The sequence below is a fragment of the Notechis scutatus genome, chromosome 1 (assembly GCF_049901735.1).
Source record: "Notechis scutatus isolate UNSWTSFEM ecotype Mainland chromosome 1, rNotScu1.2, whole genome shotgun sequence".
In the NCBI taxonomy this organism is placed as follows: domain Eukaryota; kingdom Metazoa; phylum Chordata; class Lepidosauria; order Squamata; family Elapidae; genus Notechis; species Notechis scutatus.
Window position 1 is genome coordinate 245791321 of NC_142009.1, and position 20981 is coordinate 245812301.

At 37.0% G+C, this 20981-nt stretch overlaps 2 protein-coding genes and 1 long non-coding RNA gene across 11 annotated transcripts in view; 1 reads left to right on the forward strand and 2 right to left on the reverse strand.

Annotated features, from left to right (window-relative positions):
- Positions 1–2626, reverse strand: part of STK33 (serine/threonine kinase 33) — a 70180-nt gene extending 67554 nt beyond the window's left edge. The window contains exon 1 of one of the 6 annotated variants that reach the window (XM_087950934.1): positions 2486–2626. The gene's annotated coding sequence lies outside the window, so the exon portion shown is untranslated. The remainder of the gene's footprint in view (positions 1–2485) is intronic. The other 5 variants (XM_087950933.1, XM_087950936.1, XM_087950935.1 and 2 more) reach the window with 5 other exon arrangements.
- LOC148133308 (uncharacterized) overlaps positions 1–20981 on the forward strand; it is a 188595-nt gene that overhangs the window by 60695 nt on the left and 106919 nt on the right. The gene's annotated exons all lie outside the window — the stretch shown is intronic.
- The window catches only part of TRIM66 (tripartite motif containing 66), a 61890-nt gene continuing 55223 nt past the window's right edge, over positions 14315–20981 (reverse strand). For all 4 annotated transcript variants that reach the window (XM_087950928.1, XM_087950926.1, XM_087950927.1 and 1 more), the window contains 4 exons: positions 19862–19936; positions 17846–18001; positions 16019–16237; positions 14315–15701 (listed from right to left, as the gene is read on the reverse strand). In XM_087950928.1, the coding sequence (XP_087807054.1) occupies positions 15642–15701; positions 16019–16237; positions 17846–18001; positions 19862–19936 (510 nt within the window). In that variant the 3' untranslated portion in view covers positions 14315–15641. The remainder of the gene's footprint in view (positions 15702–16018; positions 16238–17845; positions 18002–19861; positions 19937–20981) is intronic.

The window sequence follows — 20981 nt, forward strand, 5'->3', positions numbered from 1 at the left end:
TTTACAACTTGTATTAGCAATGAAGCTAGAAATATCCAATCTCTTATGATCTATGGTAATTTGTAGTAGTTATAGTGAAGTAATTTTGAATTCAAGAACTACTAACAATGACTAGTAATTTCCACATAGCTTTCATTCTGATTTTTATTCTAATATTCTTTTCCATTTCCTATTTTAAAAAAGTATTTTTCCTTCTGTAGTGTTGGTGTATAAGTTTGTTTTAATGTTTTTTTTTTAAATCCATAGAAATATTTTTGTTTCACATAACAAAACTCTTTTCTTTGCAAAGAACATCAATTTATGTATTGAATTCATAACCCAGATAATATCTGGCTTAGAAGAGGGCCATACAAATCCAGAGATATTATCAAGAGTTGCTAGACTTGAAGGCAAATACTACCTTCATTATCTGATGTAGTCTGTCTCTGGTTGGCAGCTATCGTGACATTAGCTAAACTGGTGTTTAGTTTGATCTAGCAAAGCTTTTCTTAGTGTGTGCTGCGTTGTGTACAAATCCAAGCAGCAAATAAGATTACATAGATAGAACTCTCCTTCTCTCTCCTGTGTGTGATCCTACTGTACCCTAAAATTCAATTTATATAAATTGCAGATGGATGAAGTGAGTGTTATAAAAAAAATTTTTTTCAAACTGCTACAAACTGGTGTCTTAGAAGAACAGAATCGTTTAAAATAAAGCAACAAAAGACACATTTTCTTTTTTAACTCAATGTATTCTATATAAGAATTCAAGACTAGTGTTTAAACCTAGAATGCATAAAGGATTAGGCTTGTATATCATATCAGAACTTTGCCAAAAGAAAATAATTGAGCCAAAATGATATGAAATAATACTTTCCAGATATCATTAAACTACATAAGCTCATGTTACAAAACTTGATATTCCACATCAGTATTTCCTGATCAGGCCACCTTCTTTAGTTTAAACAACAAAATGACTCAACTCTTTCTTTTCTTTACTCCTCTGTTCAGCATTACTTATCCAGCTTTTCTAAAGCCCTGCCTGCTTGCCTTCATATCAATACACTAGCCTACACTGAAGTATCAAAAGCCAGTTTTGCTATATATATATATATATCATTCCATTCACCAGAGAAGGCAGCATCGTGACATTTAAACTGGTGTTTAGTTTGATCTAGCAAAGCTTAGAGAAGCTGGAAAGATTGTAGATACAAAATAATTAGAAATGTGACAATAGTACCAGAAAGATGAAATTTGGGGCTAATCTATAACAAATTTTCAAATATTGAAAAGTGAAGTATTCTTTTGGGGAAAAGAGTGTATGTAATTGCACAACTGATAAAAGCAAAGCAGGAAAAAATATCAACATTATAAACATTTAAAATTATTCAGAGTCCAGATGAAAAATTATGATATTGACAATGTTGCAGTTTAATTGAAAACCTAAAAGGAAAATTGTGATTAAATGTGACAATTTAAATGATATAATAACAGTACATACTTGAAGGACCAGGTTAGGGACAGATTGTCATGGATAAAATATATCAGTGTTATCACTAAGAACCAACACTAACTTTGATGTCATGTAACCAACCAATCAATTAATGGTGTAAATTTACACTATAAATACTAACATGTGGAAATTAATGGGAAAATGCTTCCATTTTTCAGGATTATGTGCAACTGAAGTATAGGGATACTCATTCTGGAAGCAACACGTTTCAGCAAGGGCTCACTAAATTACTGTTTAACAAGATGCTCAGTTCCATCATTTTGTTTCTTACTCCCTACTATGTCAATGAATGAATACCAAGATGCTAGTCAGCACCAATAGGAAGAATCACTGTATTAATTTTGCATACATTTGGGCTTGAACCACGTATCAGTTTTATTTAGGAGCAAGTCTCACAAAACTCGGTAGAACTTACTACTTCGTTTGCCAGGACAAAACTCCAGTTGTTACTAAGAAGGCAAAGTGCATTTCCCCCCCCCCCTCCCCTCTCTTACAGCATTTGTAGAAAACACAGTTACCCAAAGGGACAGTGTTGGTGTTCGTGCAAGTTCATGAATCAGACTCCAAGCCATCAAAAGACGCAAGAAGCGTGATAGCTTTGAAGTTATCACGGGACTGTTCAGCTTTTATTATTATTATTTTATATATTTTTTTTGCTACAACAAAAGGCAGCGCCGCTCTAATAAGCCGCTAGCCTGAGAAAGCACCCGAGTTAAGAAACGGGGGGTATCTCACGCGCACCCACCCCCGTGGCATAAACCGGCGAAGACGCTGCTCTTTTCCCCCTCCCCCCCCCGCCCCTTGCAACCGGCGGCTCCGGGCGCCCCAAGGCGGCGAGCATCCTCGCCGTCGTCATGGCAACTGGACAACTTGCAGCTTGTCCGCGTCGTCCCGGCGGCAGAACCGCTCGCTTAAACGCCCGCGTTCGCCCGCTTTCGACCCTCTGTACCTCACCGGCACCTCCTCCTCCTCCTCTCACCCCCTGCAGCTCACCCTCGCTGACCTGCCAGGCGGCGGTCTTCTTCTGACACACTTGGGCACCATGGCGTTGCAGAAACTTTTCCCCGCGTTCAAACAGCCGGAGAGCCGCAGATGGTACAGGGGCCGCGCGAGGACAAACTAGCTGACGACGCGGAGTCGTTCCTTTAAGTCTTCCCGCCCCCTAGTGGGGCCGGCCGGCGCCTGAACAGGACAGTTCTTTTTCTTCGTCCGCCTCCCTCGGAGCCTCTTTTTTGGTGTGTGTGCGCGAGTTCAGAAGAAATGATTGGGGTGACAGCTGATTGACTTTTATGTTGTTGGTTTATGCTCGGAGCTCAAACCAACAACATAACTACCAACCCGAGCTACCAATATTCAAAGACTGACCTTCTGTTTCTCCAACTGGGCTATCATATTCAAAAATCCGACCCACCACGGGATTACGGGAATGGGTAAACGGGATTTTTCACTCCATTTGTGGTAGCCTTACGTGCCAAGCCTATAAATAGGCGCCTTATTCCTTGAACTGATAAAATTAATTTGAAAACAGTGGATTGATTTAGGGGTATGTTAAGTCTCATTTAAATATCCCGATTTTCTTTTTGTTACTTTGATACTAAAGATTAAATTTGTTGCAGGGGGGGAAGATTTCTGTGACATATTTCTCTGAAAGCGTGGAAATCTAACGACGTATTAATAGGAATTATGTTCATTTGTTTAACTGTGTCCCAAATTGTCTGTTATAAGCAAACTCAACATATTTTCAAAATCAAAACAGCAATTCCGCCTTTTCTGTTTTGTAATGTGGCTCTCTCTGAGCTTGCTTGTTTTCTTGCAAACGTTTCATTACCCAAATTAGGTAACATCATCAATGCTGAGCTACAAATATTCTCCTTTATTGATTTTGTAATGTTCTATGTATTACAATAGTGTTTATAGTGGAAAGTTTTACAATAATATCTGTCTGCTACACTATCAAGTTTAATAGTATGCCAGATTCAACTAGCTATTTAACTCAGTCTCCTTGCTTATCTTTTGTTTCTAAAGATATGGACTTCTTTACTTTTTAATAATAAAATACTCTGACAAGCAAACTAGCCAGTTTGCTTATATAGTGCAATTTTCTAAAAGAGCCAGGTGGGACAAAGGCACCTATAACTGATGCCTTTTTTAATAGAATTAGTGATGTCATGATATTGCAAAAATGAAAATACATTATCAAAATACACTACCATTCAAGAGGGTTAAATTCAAATATACTAAAATATTATGTGATACAATTCTTTTTGAACAGTATCAGGTCTAGATACTAATAAGGGATAACCCTATGAGCAACAGGGATATGAGCACGCTGAGGAGAAGTTGATCTTAATGTGATAGGTGTTTATATACAGTACTGTATTTAAGCATGCTGGCTTGGTTCACATTACACCAAGCATGATTTCTTCTATAAATTACAGTGAACTAGATTCATACATTGTACTATATCATCTGTTTACCGACTTTAGTTATTAGGTTCACCTTACACACTGAGCAAAAACCAAACAGATCACAGTAGTGTATCATGTGATATGTGAAGTCCAAAGTAGCTTCAATATATGGCAACTGGAGAGAAGGCAGCTGATTAAATTTAATATATAACACCTGAACTGACCATTTGCCATTTAGAGATTGACAATGGCTTTGCATGCCAGCAATGCTTATTTTATCCATTCATCTATCCAATGTCAGATTAGACTGTATAGGCTTTCAGAATATAAACTATGTTGATCAACATGATAGTGCATTACTAAAAGCACAGAACAATGGATTGCTGTACTCTGATCATTTTCAAAGTCAAAACTATTGACAGCCATGGTAGAAAGTTAAACAATCTGTTTGCATTAGAACAATAGAATGTTCAAGATAATTATAACTACAATTTAATAAAAAAAAAAAACTTGTGTTCTTTAGCTATAGTAACAGTCATTGCACAGTAAATGTCAATTACTTATGATGCAATCTTAAATGCATTTATCGGAAAATACATTTTATTAATCTCACTGGGGCTTACTTATTAGTAAAAATATATAGGATAGCACTCATCTATTAAAAGAAAAAGCCGAAATATTTAGAAGCACATAGTGAGGGCCAGTAGAAAATACAGAGAAATTCCTGCTGTGGGAACCACCTAGGGAATCCACCTACCTCATTTTGAAATAAGGTTCAGAGTATTCCAAGGAGTGGAACAGCTCCTTCCACTGAGTTTTGAATATTGCCATTTCTGATACCAGTTTCTTCTTTTGTATAAATATTAATTGTATCTCCTGTATGGAAGGTAGTATGCATAGCCAGACCTCCTTAGTAACAAATATTAGCACATACTATATATCATTCTGAAAGATAAACCCCTAATATCATAAAAAATATTGTGAGCTGATACAGTATGGTTTATGTGATTCTGCCAAATTTCTAGTCCTTCACTGGAAAACATTACATTTAAAATAAGAATCGGTTTAATGAAAAGCGAGTTCCTAAAAGAAGTGAAATACAGTAAGGATGATAACAACCTTCCATTTTCCACTGTGTATGCCTTATTTTCAGAATACCTGACCCTAAGGAATGGTTCTGATGGTGCCAGGGATTATGTGATTCAGCCTCCAGAGTGAACACTATTGACAACCAGTTCCAGTATAAATGGTGTAATTATTCCTATTTTATTACCTGGCAATGGAAGATACTGTAGTTATAAATAAATGCTACAATTGCTTGCTTCAGTATTAGCATTTTATAGCATGTTGATCTAGATCAGGGCTGTCAAATTCCCGGCCCACAGGCCGGATGCGTCACATCCACATATTGACCATACCTATGCCCGGTTTAGCGAAGAGGGGAAAAGTCCCCATACCTCACATGACAACGCCGTGACGTGAGTTTGACACCCCTGATCTAGATGTTGCTAGTTTTTGTAATTATCCACAACATAAGTTTATCGTCATACATTTCAGTTCAGAAGCACTAAACATCACTTGTTCCTCTCTCATACTGTACTTCTATTCTCTTGGAAAAAGAGAACATGTGACTTTAAAGTCCAGGGTTTTCTTAAAGAAACAGAGAGTGCCTCTGTCTTCAGTATCATCATTTCCATTTCCAAAAATACAGTAACATTCTGCTTTTTCCCAAGGAAGTCCAATCTAAAGATGTTGGCAGCTGAATCTCTAATAAGGCAGGGCCTCTGCAGTGGGTGGTGGGTGAGAAGAAAGAAAGGACTTAAGGTGGCAGGCACAACCTTATATAGAAGCCCTGCACCTTTGTGCGTGCATTCAACATTGGGGCACCTATAAAGCCACTTCACCTGAAGAAAATGTGACATTATTTTGTAAACAGAAGTGTTAATATGTGCTTCTAAGTTCTAAATAATATATAGCAAATATAAGCAGCTACTACTCTTTTCTATATCTTGTGTATAGTTTTGTCCTACTTACACTAGCTTTTCTATACCGTATTCATAGCTAAGTGCAAGCAAAAGAGAATAAACAAGCAACATTACAGAGCCCTCTAAAATAATCCTATGCATAAGTACTTAGAAATATAGTGTGTTTATAGCTTAAAAGATTGTTAGAAAATATAAAATTTTCATCAAAATGAAACCCAAAGTAGGTAATCATGACAAATTTTTTAAAGGCTATTGCATAATGCAGGTGCTGCAACAGAAAGACTTCACCTTTGCCAGCTATGCTTCTTTTCTGAAGAGTAAAAGGGCCCAGAAACAAAGACTTACAGTATTCATGTAGAAGGAGGTGATTCCTGAAATGAATCATTGTAAGGACTGAAAAGCCCCCAAATGTTATTTTATCACATATTTGCCACATATATTTATTTATTAGAGCCCAAATACATAAGAACATTCTCCAAAGCAGAGCAGCACGGTGGCCTAAAGGGGAAGACATTCGCCTCCCACTTGGAAGGTTGAGAATTCAATCCTAGGCAGTGACAGATGTTTCTCTATCAGGATGTACAGTAAACAGAAAATATCTGCTGTGAGCTCCCTGTAAACATCAGGAAGGGTATCCGGCCAGTAAATGCTCAGCTCCATTCAGTTGCCTCGGCTCCACTCCAAAGCAAGGATTAGAGTTGTAAGAAGAAGAAAAATTCCCCAAAATAAACTTTTCAGTACAATGTTTCAAAGCTATTTTTAAGGGTATGAAATAATCAACCAGTGTTAATTTTCCAATATTTCTTTGGAAGAAATGACAGTTCTGCAGCTGCCTTTCCTTTGTGCGCAATTGTTTAGATTAGAAGCTCCAAGTTGAACAGCTAACTTCAACAAATCCTTATCTATAGGATTAGATGAGATTATTACCATATATAAGCATTGTTTACATGACACTGAGCCACATATTAGCTAACCACATTTTAGCCTATTGTGTTGGGTTAAAACTGAAAAGTAGTTAATTCTATAATTAACCATAGATGAGTGTATTGTAGAAATATTATGTGGCAAGATTTCCCACGAAGAATCATGACAAACATACATGTTAAGTGTTAGTTCCATAGAATGTACAGGTAATCCTCAACTTAACAACAGTTCATTTAGTGACCATTCAAAGTTACAACAGCACAAAAAAATGACTTATGACTATTTTTCACATTTAAAATCATTGCAGCATCCTCAGGGTCATGTGATTTATATTCAGATGCTTAACAACTGTTTCACATTTATGACAATTGCAATGTCCTGGGGATATGTGATCACCTTTTCTGACTTTCTGATAAGCAAAGTCAATGGGCAAGCCAAATTCACTGAACAGTGGTGTTACTAATTTGACAACTGCAGTGATTCGCTTAAAAATGTCGCAAGAGAAGTCGTAAAATGGGGCAAAACTCAGCAGATTTCTCATTTAGCAACAGAAACGTTGGACTCCATTGTAGTTGTAAGTCGAAGGACTATCTATACTAATCTTGCTTAAGAATTAATATGTCCAATCACTTAGGGAGAAGGAATGGTCATAGTACAATATTGTGATTCTGTTCACAAAACGCAACCCATAGTTTATCAAGGTTGCATAGTTCAGATGAGTTTACTTAATTACTTGGGACTGCACAATACACTGAACACAAATTTCCCAATTACATTATCCTAATGTACCAGGTGAACCCAGCTTGTTGGTTGCCTAGGAAAAATGTATGTATCATCATTTATCAGATTGATGGTCTATTTGTTATAAGAACCAAAAACTTCACACTCTGAATTTCAAAAGCTATTATTCAGTATTACCATAAAACAATCTAATTAAACAATAAGAGCAAATATTAATTGTTAGGGATATACCCTAGCAGAATGTGCACAGCAGTCAGGCAGGCGAATATGAGAGAAAGCGTTTTTTAGTTTACACACTCAGTAAAAACGGATACACTGTCTTAGTTGAATAGTTTATTCCATTAAGAGTTTAGCAGGGTCAAACAGTCCAAATATCATTCACTAGTGTTCAGTCAGTTCAGTCCGGTGATTGTTCAATTGCAAAAATCCAGTGTCAAAAAAAAAATCAGTTAACTTACAATGTCAATCCATAAATCAGTCCAGTAAATATCTTCTCACAGTAGATTAGATATGCAGCATTCAAAACTCTTTCCTCCTTCGACGTCAGCAACAGGGAACACGCAGAACAATCAACCATCAATCCAGTAGCAATCCAGGTTCTCTAGCTCCTCTTATGGCAGTTTCTCAACCGCACCCAAATTATATCATTTAGAGCAGGGATCCCCAACCTTTTCGACGCCGTGCCCGGTTCCGGTGTCAGCTGGCGCCGCGCCCGGTTCAGCGTCAGCTGGGCGCCGCCATCTTTTTGACGAAAAATCACTTCCGGTGACGTCACGAAGTGATTTTTCGTCAAATGGCGCTGAGCGCTTTGGTGAGCTTTTTCGGTAGAAATGGCTTTCTACCCGAAAAGCTCACGCGCTGGCGCCGCCATCTTTTTGAGCGAAAAATTGCTTTTTTACCAAAAAAGATGGCGGCGCCAGCAACCAGCGCCCGGTAAGGCTTGTTCCGCTGCCCGGTACCGTCCCGGACCGGCGGTTGGGGACCCTGATTTAGAGTTTAAAGTGAAAAACACATTTAAACTTTGCTATCATGGTTTATATATTATTTACCCAAACAACGTTAGGTAACTATGGTTATTCCTAACATTAACAACAGAAGTTTCAGTATGTCCTAAAGCTAATTGTCTTTTTAGATTTAGTACAAGGAGAACACAGATACAACTCTCTTCATACTCTACATAAACGACCTCTGTGATCATATTAAGAGCAATTGCGTTCTCTTCGCTGATGATGTAAAGCTGTTCAATACCACAGACAATACTGCTACCCTACAAAAAGATCTTGACTATGTATCAGAATGGTCAAACAAATGGCAACTTCAAATCTCAACAAATAAATGCTCTGTCTTACATATTGGCAAAAAAAATCAGAAAATAAAATACAAGCTGAATAGTCAAGAACTTGTTGATGACCCAAGCTCTGTAAAGGACCTTGGAATACCCACCTCTAATGATCTAAGTGCTAGAGCCCACTGCAACTACATAGCCAAAAAGGCATTAAGAGTTGTTAACCTAATCCTACGTAGCTTTTTCTCTGGTAATATCACACTACTAACCAGAGCATACAAAACATTTGCTAGACCAATACTCGAATACAGTTCATCAGTCTGGAACCCACATTACGTATCTGATATTAGCACAATTGAGAAAGTCCAGAAATATTTCACAAGAAGAGTTCTCCACTCCTCTACTCGTTGTAGAATACCTTATGCCACCAGACTTGAAATTCTAGAACTAGAAAACCTTGAATTACGCCGTCTTGGGTCTGACTTAAGCATGGTATATAAAATCATACATTGCAATGTCCTACCTGTCAATGAATACTTCAGCTTCAACCATAACAACACAAGAGCACACAATAGATACAAACTCAAAGTAAACCGCACCAAACCTGATTGCAGGAAATACGACTTCAGCAATAGAGTGGTCAATGTCTGGAATACTCTACCCGACTCTGTAGTTTCTTCCCCAAACCCCAAAAACTTTAACCTTAGACTGTCTACTATTGACCTCACCCCTTTCCTAAGAGGTCTGTAGGGGGCGTGCATAAGCGCACCAACGTGCCTACCGTCCCTGTCCTATTGTTTCTCTTATTCTTTTATTTTTCTTATATGTACCCATTTCATGTATTCACAACTATGTATACACTTATACTTATTATCTTGTAAACAATTGGCAAATCAAATAAATAAAATAAATAAATAAAATAAATAAACTATCATCTATGCTTTCAGAACCTAGTTAACAACTCAATGTACAGGTTATTACATATGTTATTATGCATGGCTAGTTTCTCATGGCCAAAAAAAGTTTGATTGTAGGTGACATAGCATATTGCTTTCAGAGAATGATTTATTGTATGTGCTGCAAAATCTGCTTTGAAGATTCTGCTAGATCTATATTACATATTTTGAGAATACATGTAATCAATTATGAGGAATTGAAGACCATCTACCCATATAGCATTCATTTTCATCAAATTTTCTTCTCAAACAATTGACCAGATTCTATTTTGGTAAGCTTTATTGAAGTATATACTTGGGTATATATTTGTTTTTTAAAAGTGGATGACACTTGTGGGTTGTTGTGTTGTTGTTTTTTTGGTAAAGTGCTTAATGTTAGAAAACACTTTATCTCTTTAAAGATACTTCAATTCAGCAAAGTCTTTTTCAGGTCTATTTTCTAGTCAAGATGTTTTTTATCTTGTTTATCAACTGCAAACATCACTGTTGAGACTAATGGCTGGGTCACTAAACAAATATTTCATTTGTTTCCAGTGAACCGTGTCTGTGGCCACAGATGACCCAGCAAGCATTTCAGGGCAACCTAGAAAATTCAGTTGCTACTGAATACAAGGGTTGTGTTGTATGAATAAGTTGAGTTGCCAAAAACATTTCAGTATGTCTTATGCCAGCATGGATACGAATTATCTTCTCATCAAAGAGCTATATACTAACTGGCTTTTGCATCTAGTAATAATAAGCATAAATAGAGTATGAAAAAGCAAGAACATCAGCCTGACATTACCCATTCCCATAGCTACCTAGTGTTGCAAAATTTGGACCATGAAAAACTAGACAGAAAAATTGACTTGTTTGAGTTGTAGTGTTGAAGAAGGTTCCAGTTCATTTCTTGATCAGCAAAGGGGACAAACAAGCAAGTAACAGAGCATACAAAACCAGACATATTACTGGAAGGCAAAAATCACAAAATTCCACCTTACTTATTTTGGCCATGTCAGGTGATCAAACTCATTAGAAAAAGGCATTTATGCTCAGCAGTAAAAGGAAATAAGGGCAACAAAAACAGTGACTGGACACCCTGAATGCTGAAATCAGTCACGGCATAAAACTGAAGTAAACCATACAAGATCAGAAAATGTGGAGAGAGATAGTCTATAGAATTGCCAAGAATTGGACATAATTGAACAAATACCATCATCATCATCAATCTTCTATATGGTCCTAGTCATATAGATTCATACTTGGGTGCAAATCCACCAGACTTAAGGAAATTTACTTCTAAGGTGAGGTAATCTTAAGGATTCTATTCTAAACACAATTGCTAGAAAGTAATTTTTAGTATTACAAAAGAAATTTAATAGATGCTTAGAGAATAATTGCATTGACTGTGACTACTAGATTTGAACTGCTTAGAACCACTGGATGGAAGCAAAGAAATAGGGCAATTCCAAAATGCACCCTAAAGTGCTTCTCTCCTGTGCTGCTCCTGCCAACTTCAGAAATTCAGATCCGGGTTGCAACTGGTGGACAATGGGGCCAGGCTGGTAGTCAAGCCACACTACAGGGCTAATTGGTATTCCTCCTGTTCCTGACTCTTCCCCACTAGATTGAGATGGCAAACCTCAGTGGCTAGCTTCTATGTGGAATTGTCTATCAGTTCCTGCCTTTTCCTTCCTTCAGGTATTGTTCCCTTGTCATTATTTCTTGTACCTTTCCTTTCCCTTATATTTACATACATGGATGTCTTTACACACACCGGGAGGGGGGGGGAGATGGAGAGAGAGAGAGAGAGAGAGACAGAGAGAGAAAGAGAGAGAGAGAAAGAGACAGAGAGGGGGGATCTAGCCCTCTCATATTACATCTTTTAACATTTACACAGACTATTTCTATTTTTAATCCCTTTTGGTACCCTTGTGATTCCAACACTATAATAATCAAAAGTAATAAGGAACAGGATGTTCTTTCATTTCCGCTTTCCTCTGTAGGTCTCTGAAAACTTCATAGCAATGCTGAGCTGATTGTTTAGCTTCATAGAACAAAGTTCTAGTGTTCCTATTTCTAATGTAAAAAAATAAAAATAAAAGGAAGGCAATAGAAGTTTTACAGTACAGATAGACCTGATTCAGCTACTGATTGAAGTTGCAATGCTGCTGAACAAATGATAGTTACAACCAGTCCTCAAAGTTCCAGCCATCCCAGCACCCCATGGTCTCTTGGTTGCAATCTGGGCATTTTTAAAAAATTTTGTCAAGTGATTATTAGATAACAGGTATAAGTATAAACATGGTTATGAATACATGAAATGGATACATATTAGAAAAATAAAGAAACAATAGGACAGGGACAGTAGGCACATTGGTGCACTTATGCACGCCCCCCACAGACCTCTTAGGAAAGGGGTGAGGTCAATAGTAGACAGTCTAAGGTTAAAGTTTTTGGGGTTTGGGGAAGAAACCACAGAGTCAGGTAGAGTATTCCAGACATTGACCACTCTATTGCTGAAGTCGTATTTCCTGCAATCAAGTTTGGTGCGGTTTACCTTGAGTTTGTATTTATTGTGTGCTCTTGTATTGTGGTTGAAGCTGAAGTATTCATTGACAGGTAGGACATTGCAATGTATGATTTTATATATTATACTTAGATCAGACCGAAGGCGGCGTACTTCTAGGTTTTCTAGATCTAGAATTTCAAGTCTGGTGGCATAAGGTTTTCTGCAATGAGTAGAGGAGTGGAGAACTCTTCTTGTGAAATATTTCTGGACTTTCTCAATTGCATTAATATCAGATATGTAATGCAGGTTCCAGACTGATGAGCTGTATTCAAATATTGGTCTAGCAAACGTTTTGTATGCTCTAGTTAGTAGGGTGATATTACCGGAGAAAAAGCTACGCAGGATTAGGTTTACAACTCTTAATGCCTTTTTGGCTATGTAGCAACCTGTTTTTACTTACGACCCATTACCAACTGTGCTAGGCAGGAGGACAGTTCAGTTTTTCTAGGCCAGAATTGCACATTTTTTCCTCAACCCATCAGTAACCTACCACAAAGAAAACATCTGCCCATCTTTGTTACTTCCATGTCAACAGTAGTATTTTCTCACTTCTGCCAGGATAAGCTGTGCCAAGCAGTCCACATGCTGTGCTTCACTTTGTTATAGGTGATGCCTTTTCTGCAAACAGCTATTGTTTGATGAGCATGCCCCCTCCCCTTTGAATTTGGATGCAGCCCTCTGTGTCAATCATCTGGGTTACCAAGCCGCTTGCTCCCCCCTCCCACTTCATAAGGAAGATTTTCGTGCTAAACTGCCTTTTTCTCCACTGATAAAATGGTGGGGGGGGGGTTTAATGTTCACTGATGGTGGATTGAAACATTGGACATTGCTTTTCCTTTTCCTTTTAATATTCCTAGGTAAGTGCTGAAGCTACTTGCTGCCATCATTCCCCTGTACAAATTGTCAAATAAGAGCATTTGGGAGCTGGGTGAAATTCACAAGAGTTCACTGTTCTTCTTTTAGAACAGGTGACTGGAAGGACTAAGAAATGGTTTGTTTCCCCTTGATGAAATGCCAAGAATAGGAAAACGATTCCTATACTGAGCCTGGGATTGGAGTAGATGACTTCTAAAATCCATTCCAACTATATAACTGTGGTTCTATGATGTTAGTCATTGTTTGCTCATGCAAATGGAAACCATATATCCTCAAAGATCCACCCACAGAAAGAAAAGTGATCAGTCCTTATTTTTGCAGCATGTATGGGAGAGGCAAATAAGTATGGGATACCAGTCAGAGGCCATAGATCCATGATGGCGAACCTATGCCATGCGTGCTGGAAGTGGCATGCAGAGCCATCTCTCCAGGGACTCAAGCCATCACCCGTTGTTCTTCCTGGTTCCGGTATGCCAGCCAGCTGGTCTTCACATGCATGGGAGCGCTGGAAAGCAAAAGAGCAGCTGCCCGGTGCGCATGTGCGCGCCGGGCAGCTGCTCTTCTGTTTTCCGGCATGTGCTTGTGCACTGGCCACCTGGTTTTTCGGTTTCTGGCATGCATGCATGCATGAAGACCAGGTGGCCGGTGCACATGTGCGTGCCGGAAACCAGAAGATCATCTTCCCGGCGTGCGCATGTGCACCAGGCGGCTGCTCTTCCAGTTTCTGGTGCACTCATGTGCACCAGCCAACTGGTCTTCATGCATGCATATGTGCCAGGAACTAAAAGACCAGGTGGCCAGTGTGCATGCTGGAAACCAGAAAAGCAGCCACCCGGTGCATGCATGTGCCCCAGGTGTCTGCTCTTCCGGTTGCTCTTGTTTCGACACTTGGTGCCGAAAAGATTCACCAACACTGCCATAGACTATGCCATCAAAATAGAATATCTGGGCAACAAAATCGCTTGAAATTCAGACACCAAATTTTTAAGCTAATAGCTCCATATGCAAGTAGATTAAAGACTGCTGGGAAGAACTGCCTTAAGAACTTTACAGGAAATAATGTAGCAAAACAATTTACATTCCTTTCATAGGCTAGTTTATTATACAATTGAAAAAGAGATATTTTCTACAGAGTTTATATTGAGTATTATTCACAATAATAATGGATAAAATATTCCAAACTTCCTAATAACTCTATAAACTCACGTAAAGTGCCTTCCACTGAAACATTCATGGATACAATATTGAATGAATTCATAAAAATTGTGCTGAAAAGCCCTCTTGGTGTCCAGCAGTGTTTCTTAACCTTGACAACTTTAAAATTCTTTGCTGGCTGGTAAATTCTGGAAGTGGAAGTTCACACATGTTAAAGTTGCCAAGGTTGAGAAACACTGATTTAAAGTATGGTCTAGTAGTGTATCTAAGAAATTGTTATCCTTTGAGCTATTAAATCACACTTGCTTTAAGAGATGAGAACTAGGGAAGATAAAATGTCCACTACCCATACTTCCAGTTGCTCTGTATGAATTACATAATTCACGGGTTTGAGAATGAGGCACATGGGTGGCTTTATGAACATAGCATAATCAGGGCTCAATATATTTTAAATTAGATTCCATACCAATCAAAAGGGGGCAAGAAAAATATTCTCTTCCTCTATCACTCTGATAGTTCCAAAAACTCACACTTGTTGATCGGCTCCAATAACATCCTCTCTATTTTATAGTGAAATCAGACAAAGAATTAGGATAATCTAAATATATCTGTAGTGTGAGTTCTTGGTGTCTTGGTATTCACATCTCCCAATTTCTCCAGGAGCAACATTCTTGCATGATGTGCTTTCCATTTTTTATTTCTTGTAGAGTCACATTCTAGAATTCTATTAAGTAAAAAACCAAGACCTCCTGTTTCATTTAGCCTCTTAGGATATAGTCAACCACTGACTGCTTAGCCAACAATACCATGTGCCTAGAAGGGCACTGTAAGGTAGATTTCAGTTTCTTCAGTGTAGGAGGAGATAGACTTAGACGGTGCTGCCTGTAGTATAACAGTTAATAATTTTATTTCAGGAAAACCAAGTGGGAAATATGTGTTGCATACAAAAAACTGCCAGGTAGCTATATTACTTAAAACTATAAATCAAAGGAGTTTTAAAAATAATTTTAAAAATAGCATACTAATACTAATCACTATTTCATGAAACTTCTGTCTAAATACAAATAATTAAACAGAACAGATAACTTGGAGAGTGTCCTTTAAAATATATTATGTTTAGAATGTATCCTCCCTTCACAGAAATAAAATCAATCAATCACTCTGAAATTCATATTAAGCCTTTAAATATACATTTTCCACCTCCTCTTACAAAGTCAGTTCCTTTGTTGTTGCTGTTGTACATAGTATACCAAGCAATGTTCCAGAAGTCATACTTGAGAGAAACCTTTCGCAGGCCAAAACATGGGTCTTTTAGGTTTTTCATTTTCCTGTTTAAAAAGGGAAACAAAGATGTGAATTGCATAAACACCTCATCTTTTTCATAATTATTTATTTTCTTTTACATTTAATATTTATAACCCTGCAACTCAAACATATCCTGATTTATTCAACAGTTTCTTCACAATGAAGCTGTGGGTGTACCTGAATAATGGAGACATTATGATAATATATGGAAAGGAGCACCCTCATCTGAACGGTATTTGAGAATATATTCTCAAACACATCAATTCTGTACCAACAGTTTTGAACAGAATTAGCTTTATGGCCATTTAGCTATGAGGGGAGTTTGCTCTTGAATTCTTACAGCATGTCTTCGTCTTCTTTTAGGCTGGATACACTCTTGCCTATATGAAGGCCACTGCAATCCTTCGGGGGTTGCTTGACTATTCTCATGTTCCACATCTTCTAAATCAGAATCATCATGTTGTACCAAGGGAAACCTTCTCTCTGGATAAATTTCCTTGAGTTTGCTTTCAAAGAATATTTCCAGGCACCTTCCAGCCTCAGCAACTTCTGAATCAGGCTGCAAAAGAAACACCATAATTAATTAGGTCATAATGTTGTTTAGGATAATAAATCTCTATTATTTTATCTATTAAGGATATTTGTTTTTCAAAACTAAATCACTTTACAGTAACATATATAGTTATAGCAATAGCACTTAGACTTACTTATATACCACTCCACAGTGCTTTACAGCCCTCTCTAAGCAGTTTAGAGAGTCAGCATCTTGCCCACAACAATCTGAGTCCTCATTTTACCAACCTCGGAAGGATGGAAGGCTGAGTCAACCTTGAGCTGGTGAGGATCAAACTCCTGGCAGTCAGCAGAATTAGCTTACAATACTGCATTCTAAGCACTGTGCCACCAGGGCTCATATATAAAGCCAAAATATTCGTTGCAACATACACTAAGAAAAATGGTCCACAACAATAGCATGTCAAAATAAACAATACTATATATTAGTATAATATATATAGTGTTACTTCAGTACCATCATTAATTGGTTCCAGGAGGCATGCTAATACCAAAACCGATGAGTACTAAACAACTTTTCCCCATAACGAATAATGTAATGAGTCACAAGGCAGCCAACACCAACAAGTTCTAGTTTGTGCATCAAGTACCAAACAAACAATGTACCGGGACAAATTTTTTGTGTCAAAATACATTTGAGTACCATATTCGAGGAGTTCCAAAGCAGTTGAGTACAAAGTACTGGTGTAATATATATTATACTATGTAATGGAACTAGAATGGGTGGTACATAAGTTTAATAAATTATCTGTTCACAACAGTGTGAAATTAGAGCTGCCAGTTCTGGTATGGGCTTTCGTATGCATCAAATTCTTTCAAAGAACCTAGAATGTCGTAATGTATCAGCATAATATATGTGTGGATCCAAGCAATCTGGCCTTTTGCAACTGACAAAGGGAATTTTGTTAATGTGCACATTTTCTAAGTGCCATCCAAGATTTTTTTAGTATGGTACCCAGTATACCAGCAACCCACTGGAACTACCACAGCCATCTCTCAATTTTGATTTTCAGCTCTCAATATCTCTGATGTTCTCCAGTTCTTTGTCTTATATTCTACATATCACATCAAGTATCCATACTTTCTTTTCAAGCTATTAATAGTCTCCAGTGCCCTACAGTTGATTGGCAGGTTTTTCAGATACAGTGTTTTACCACTGAAATTAAAAAAATAAACAACAGACGAGGACAAGCAAAAATGACAACAAATTACAATTTGCTGAAGACATGTCAAACATAAAGTCTAAAATAATTCAGCAGATACTTGTTCCCTCATTTTTTGTACCTTGTTTTTTTTCTTTCAAAGCAGTGGAACCTGCAGATGGGCACAGACTGAAAGGATGAAGTACTCCTTTCTCTTTTAATTCCCTTAAAATTATTTTGAATTACACTTTTCAAAATTAAAATATTCAAACCAGAACTAGTACCAGTGTTTTTTCTATATGCATCTTTTCTCCTTTTACCTCTAGGCAATTCCATATTTTCTTTATCTACAATCTCATTTAAAAACTCAAATAAAAATATCCATTGCAAAAGAAAAGCCGTGTGCTTTTTGGGTATAAACGTGTGCTGATTTCTGGAATACTAGAACTTACATAGTTGAATGTTGCACAGTTCCAAAACATAAGGCGCACGTCAGACACCAGCTCTTCTGAAGAGGTATAATGCAGTTTGTCTATTTTTTTCTGAAGTTTTTTCCGAATGATGGACAAGTCCATGGGCTTTTTGATAATCTGATAATAATGGCGAGCCTGCAAATAATCCCATTAGCAAAATATTTGATAAATCCCATGATGCTAAATCATTCACAAACCAAATATTTCCTTAATATTTGTAATCAGTAATTCTAATAAAACCTCCAAGTTTTTCTGGTACCTATAGAAGCCCGTTACTTATGTATGTATTAGAGTGAGGTCCCACTGGTTGATGTGGAGTTCAAGAGGGTGTCATGTTTTAAAACTAATTTTTATTGGGAGAAAAGAGCAAAATTATTAAATACATGACTACAGATTCATACTCACTCACTGAATTTTAATTCGATGTATAGTCAAAGTCAATAGAATAAAATTCAATTTACCTTTGTCATGACCGTGCTCCCTACTTTTAAGGAGAGTGGCCACACTCAATCCATTCAAAGCAAGCGCAACCATTGACCTAAAATGTCTATGGAGACTCTCGGTCATCCAGGTCATGGTTGTCCCAAATATGCTTTTTTCAAGAGGCAACTGGCCTTCAGTTCTGACTAAATAAGCTTCTTGGATGAAAAGCTAAATGCCTTCAAGGGCGGGGGGAATGACTTCAAGGCCAGTTGCCTCTTGAAAAACATTGGAAAAACATTTGGAACATTGACCCAAAAGAACTGCCATGCTTAGCTTTTGACAATACTGACCATGTGAAATTTTAGCTATATATGTTTTTTTAAGGCAACATTTTCAACATTTCCTCTGCACCTCTTCAGGAGAGATAGCAGGGATGAGAAAGAATAGCAACTTTAAAACTCTTCAGCAAAGCACCAATAGAAAAATCAGGCTGAACCAATCAATGTAATGAATATCTTATAACACCTAAGAGAAAAAACTTTAAAAAGCTATGACCACCTGCTTTTTCTGGAATGGCAGATTGGTTGGCATGGCTTATTGACAAAATTAGCCTTTTCTGTGAATGATGGATTATGTACTGCTTGTGGAACAATTTCAAAAAAGTGATTATTTATTATTATTTAATAGAATAGCTCGTTCTCCAACATAGCAACACTTTCTCCTTTCAAAAGAAATGCCCTTAAATAAATTATAACATAAACAATAAAGCAATTATTCCTCAAGTAGGCAGAATGTATAGAAGTTGTCAAATTTACTGGCCAAATACAGGTAGTCCTCGATTTACAACAGTTCACTTAGTGACTGTTCAAAGTTACAAGGGCACTAAAAAAGTGACTTATAACCATTTTTCAGACTTATGACTGTTGCAGCATCCCCATGGTTACGTGATTTACATTCAGATGCTTGATAACTGATTCACATTTATGACGGTTGCAGTGTCCCTGGGTCAGGTGATCACCTTTTGCAATCTTTTTGACAAGCAAAGTCAATGGGGAAATTAGATTCACTTAACAACCAGGTTACTAATTTAACAACTGCAGTGATTCACTTAACAAATGTGGCTAGCAAAAGTCGTAAAATGGGGCAAAGCTGACTTAACAAATATCTCACTTAACAACATAAATTTTGGAGTCAATTGTGGTCGTAAGTTGAGGACTACCTGTATTGTATTCATGTCAATATTAAAGAGCACATTGTACCTCCCTTTCCTCTGTACATGTAGTATATGGAAAGAAAGCTGGAATAGTGTTTCAAAGTCCATTGAATCTCTAACCTGCCTTCACATTTTTTTTTGTTTACAAATCTACCAACTAACTCAATTACAAGATTAGATCAATTTCTAACATAATGGGCAATTTTGTTGAAATAGTTCTGCTCATTTAATTGATAAAAGTATTTTCATTATAGAAAGCAAAGACAAAAAAGACTATACCCACTGAAAGGGAAAAAAAGGTAATCATTGATTGATAAGGTCCTACTGCCCAGAGAAGTTACTTCGTTCTGTGTACTTACCAGAGGACTGACAGGTTCATGGAATGGAAGACTCAAGCTATTGCAGAACAGTGAAAGCACCAATTTTTCACACTTCTATAAAATATAAATCTACAATTAACTTATGTATATTAAATGGCTACATGAATATCTCTATGTTCTATATAAATATTTATATTATACACAGACATTTGTATTTCTTAATATTTCTAGTTTCTCGTAGTATAATTCTAAAACAGGTTGATCTCTATGCAGCTTAAAACAAATTATTATTTTTTTAAAAAAACAAACTTTATTAATTTTTTTAACATACATAAACAAAACATAGGATGTAGTGACATAAAATATCTTTTCTAGAAGAAACAAATAAACCATCTTATTTGAAAAGAAGATAATTCAAATTTATCACACTTCTATATATATATATATTTATCTTGTCTACTCAACTTCTTATCTTTTACTCCCTTTCCTTCTATTTAATCATATTTCTTCTGCCTTATTCTTCCACATCCTATCAGACTTAAACAAACATTACACAAAACATAAATACATAAAACTTCTTTTGGAAGGTGGCTTACCCCGAGTTAACTCTTTTTATACAGACATCAATCAAAATTTATACTCACTTAATATACTATCTCATATCTTATTTAGCATTCTCTAATTTTCCATATATTTTCTCTCTCCTACTCATTCTTTTAATTCTGTTTTATTTATTCCCTCTCAATTAAATAATTATATTTGCATCTTTGGTCCGTTTTCTTTCAATCACCTACTTATCCTTTCTATCTAATACAATATTTCTCCTGTAAACCCAAATTGAAGTGTGACAACTTTTTATCTTCCCCCTAAATAACACTTAAAATAAAATATATTTTCCGTGCTGATTCTGCTAGCTTAAAACAAATTATTGGCTAGCTTCCACTGTTTCCATTCTATTCTTTTAGCGTAATATCTCTAGTAAAATTCAGCACAATACGGTAATACAATTAGTTTACTGTAACATACTCTGAACGGGGGAGCCCTGACAAGGCATGAAGACCTGGTTGTTTCTCCAGGAGGCATTCAGGCCAGCTCTGCAGGTGTTGATTTGTATTTTTGTGATTGGGGGTTATTGTTTTAATTTTGGGCATTGTGGATT